Consider the following 4,209-nt stretch of genomic DNA (forward strand, 5'->3'; position numbering starts at 1 on the left):
CTCAATATGAAGTTTAGGAAAATATAAATAAAGATAAAAAATAGAGACAATAAAAAGGAGCCTCTATAAACAAATATAAAGAGTGAGAGAATATGTACAAAATGGCTGGATACTACTAAGTAGATACTTATAATTTATATAAAAATAAATAAAATGGAAAAACTAACAGCAGTGCATAATCTAATGCATATTTATACAAGGAGGGTTTAAGAGTCTCTAGTCTCTGTGACTCAATGTGTGATTATGTCTATGCATGTAGGCAAAAATAATAATTCTTGTGACATTTTCTTACAGGAGTGGACGATGGTCAGACAGTGCGCATGGCAGTAGGGAACAGAGAAATCCTCATTACATTCAGGGTGAGTTTTTGAATTTAAGAAGTCATTGAATTCTAGCGATGTACTGGAGTAACATAGATCCAATCACTTCTGGGTAGCCAACATACAATGTAATGGCAGCAACACGTTGACTATTTTCATGTTATTTCAAACACATCAATTTATCTAAAATGCATGTTTTATGCTTCCATATCTCATTTATAACACTTTCACAAACTATTGGTATTGTTATTTTGCAGCATACAAGCCAGACATCCGTTGTAACTGGGTACACGAAATACACCAAGCGAGGACACAAATGGGAGAGTATGATAGTTTAGCTGGGCGTCCCACCGGCAGTTGGATGTCTTCTGATTTATCAAAGACAATAGCAAAGCAGCACAGTACATAAAATAATCACAGCAGAAATGTAGGACCAGCGCATTTAACTATATATCTTAACAGTGACTTTCAGTGCTTGAAAATGATGTCAGAAAAAATGCAGATTTTGCATCTATGCACTATTCTAATCAACTGCCAGTTGTCTACCCGGGAGTGGCTGTTGTTAGCGCGACCTCACAGTGATTTGGTCTATTGGAGGTTTATGTGTTACATCTGAAATGTCTTTGTGCAGGTCCAGGGAAGCCCAGTGTTCAGACGCGATGGAGTAAACATCCACTCTGATGTGTTTATCTCTATAGCTCAGGCCGTCCTGGGGGGCACAGCCACAGCACAGGGCCTCCATGAAACCATCAGTATATTGGTAAGAAAGAAGGAGGGCTGCACCATATGGAGAATATACAGCATCACTCCCATATTCTACCCTCAGAATTATTATGCTCATTTAGAGGCTGTGGGTCTTTTTCTGTAACAATATGGTCATAATGTGATGTTCATTCAACTGCTAAATTAGGACCAGTTTCCTTTCATTAAATGTACCTGAAGGAATGTACTTTCTGAGGTTTAGTGAAGTGAATTTAATCATGCACTGTACTTAACTCAGCAATGTGCAGTTTAGTTTGCAGTGCTGATGCTTAAATGTATGGTTTCTGGATGCATCTACCAAGCACTACGTAGTCTCCATACACATTTCCTTACACAGAGTTTCAGTAGAGCAATTTTCTGTTGTCTGTTCTCTGTTTCAAAGTCATCTGTGCTTTCAGATTCCTGCTAGCTGCCAGGCTGATCAGTTGATCCGGCTGCAGGGGAAAGGCATTCGGAGGATGAACAGCTACAGCTATGGAGATCACTACGTTCACATCAAAATCAGAGTGCCAAAGTAAGACTCACATAGATATGCTATAAATGTAAAAAGTCAGAGCAGTCAGTAAGCCAAGTGTTTGATTAATATGACAAGTCTACCTATTTTGGCAATTTCATTATTCATTCATTATTTTGTGTTCTTGGTCTCTTGTTCCTGCAGGAAGTTGACTCGAAGACAGCGCTCTCTGCTGCTGTCTTATGCCGAAGAGGAGACAGACGTTCAGGGGACTGTCAACGGTGTCAATCGTTCTGCAGGTCAGGGTTAGTTCAGCTCCACCATTCAGTCGAATAGGCTTTCCACCCTAGTATGTGTAGACACAGATAGTCAGTTAGTCCCTGTGCACAGCAAAGGTGTTAGTAGTTGAGCTGATGCAGTGTGTGTTTGTGTCCAGAAGGGGGCAGCAGCACTTCAGGTTCTGGTGCGAAGTCGACCAGCTCAGAGGAGGGACAGGACAAGCAGCAGCAGCAGCAGGAAGGAGGAGGCTTCTTCTCTGAATTAAAGAAATTGTTCAGCTGACAGGCTGCAGGTGGGAGCTTCAAACAGTCACAGAACCTTTGACTTTTTCCTCGGCACTCTCAAATGCTGAAAACATCAACATTACATTCAGCAATACTATACAAATGGCAAATGGTCAGTACCCTCTCGGCTGTTGCATCTCAAGTCAAGTCAATTTATTTATAAAGCATATTTAAAAGCAACAACTATTGCCGTCAGAGGACCCTGTAGCTACCATTGAAGATGCCAAGATCATGACCTTGACACTTTTTCAGGGAATTTCGCTGAGAGGGCATTTATATTCTATAATTTGATTATTATTTTTTTTATTTAATTTTTGAGCCAGGTTCAGATATTTTTAGATCAAAAATCCTTAGACTGTTTCTCCACCAAAATTATATTCCTGATATTGAGGGAAAGGCTTTGTAACAGTATTTAGGATAAGACTTGGGCTCTTGATCTGAGTATTTTTTAAATCCTTGCTACGGGCCCCATCTCGCCATGAGAAACAGCTCCAGGTATATTTCAAACTTTTAACTTGCTTTCTTCCCTCTCCAGGCGGAAAATCACAGTAAACATGCTAAAGGACGACAATAAATCCACTGACTGGGCCTCCATGCTGTCTCCTCTTGCTTTGGGGATTGAGCAAGGAGGAGGAAGAGAGAGGCAGTGTGGTATTTGTGTTGACACAGTCACACATTGTTGAAGCTGCGGTTGGCAAACAAGCCACGTCGAAGCCAGGTCCACCCACACACCCACTGGCCCGTCACCACAGACAGGTGCTGAGCTGAGAAACTCAAGAACTGCTGGAAGATGAACAAGACAGTGACTACAGAAGACTATTGTGGTAGAACTCCCCCCCCTACGTACTGCGTTTGGGGCTGCACTGCTCTGAGTCACAACTTGCTCTACAGACTATTTAATAAAACCAAGTGAATAGGATGCTGCTATGCATTTCATTTTAGTGTGCAGTCACCATACAACTCAGTTAAAGGAATAAAACAGTCACATAGGATGGTAATTGGGTAAGTTACATAGTTGTAAGGGTTTTAAAAAGGAAAAACAGTAGAGACAGTTCTGTTTTTCAAACTTAATGAAGAGTCACTGGATGTTAAAACTTCCAAAATACACAACATCCGGTTGTGGGAACTTGTAACTGTCTGTCAGACTTAGCTGTACGCCGTATGATTTGTTGTACCTGTGTGGTAACAAAACTGTGCAAATGCACCATTAAATAAAATGCTAAATCATTCAACTTTCTTGCAGTCATTCATTTCATACATGTTTTAACCCCAACTTTTAACATTTATATTGTAATACTAAAAGTCAACAGCAGATGGTGAGGTAAGTCAGTAATTTCATCATTTGGCCTTGTTCAGTATTACTCTGGGACTGTACAACTTCAACACACTCCCTCTGACCATTTGGTGTGTTCAGCCACCCACTTCCTCACTGTGAGCAGCGTCTGAACAGAAGCTTTAGTAAGGTGCTCTTCAGACAGGGGTTTTCCAACTGCTCACACTCAAAGTGGTCAGCCTTCAGAAACAGGACTTGTGGTGCCTCCCAGGGCAAGTTCTGACTTAATATGAAGTTACACATGGAACAGGCCTGTTTCTGTATTTTACATACATCCCCACAGTATATTGTATGTTCTCCTTAACGTGCTATTTCTAAATGCTAAAAAGGGATGTAATAGATCTGTGTTTCTATGGCACTAGAAGAAATGTATTTGTTTTATAGGCACATGCATGAAAAATTTGGTTTGTAAGACTTTACTCACTGTTTGCCTCATCCTCCCAAGATATCTGTACACAAATGCAGTTGAAGAATGTATATGCAGAAGATTATGTTTCTTGCTTCGATAAACATGTATGTGCAAAACCAGAAATAACTGTTGGCAGGCCTTTGGTGAGTAGCCAATAAGATATTTTACTCTCTGCAAAACCGGTTTCTGTAGTGACAGCCTTACAGGGTAATAACATTTAACCAGAATAGCATTTACTAATCATGATTTATGGTCATAAAAGTATGGTAATTTCAGAACATTTTTTTTTTAACCACAGCAAAGCGGTGCCAGATGGGGGAGATTCCCCATTGGTCATTGCTCTTTAAAATGAATAGGTGCGAACAGTC

At 40.4% G+C, this 4,209-nt stretch overlaps 1 protein-coding gene across 1 annotated transcript in view; it reads left to right on the forward strand.

Annotated features, from left to right (window-relative positions):
* Positions 1 to 3,328, forward strand: part of LOC118327554 (dnaJ homolog subfamily A member 3, mitochondrial-like) — a gene marked incomplete in the record, with an annotated part of 5,779 nt that extends 2,451 nt beyond the window's left edge. The window contains 6 exon segments of the mRNA XM_035660961.1: positions 295 to 359; positions 952 to 1,080; positions 1,481 to 1,596; positions 1,741 to 1,835; positions 1,973 to 2,107; positions 2,635 to 3,328. Coding sequence (XP_035516854.1) covers positions 295 to 359; positions 952 to 1,080; positions 1,481 to 1,596; positions 1,741 to 1,835; positions 1,973 to 2,097 — 530 coding nt within the window.
* Positions 3,329 to 4,209: the final 881 nt, after the last annotated feature.

The sequence above is a fragment of the Morone saxatilis genome, unplaced genomic scaffold (genome assembly GCF_004916995.1).
Source record: "Morone saxatilis isolate NCDOM2014 unplaced genomic scaffold, NCSU_SB_2.0 Contig17, whole genome shotgun sequence".
Classification (NCBI taxonomy): domain Eukaryota; kingdom Metazoa; phylum Chordata; class Actinopteri; family Moronidae; genus Morone; species Morone saxatilis.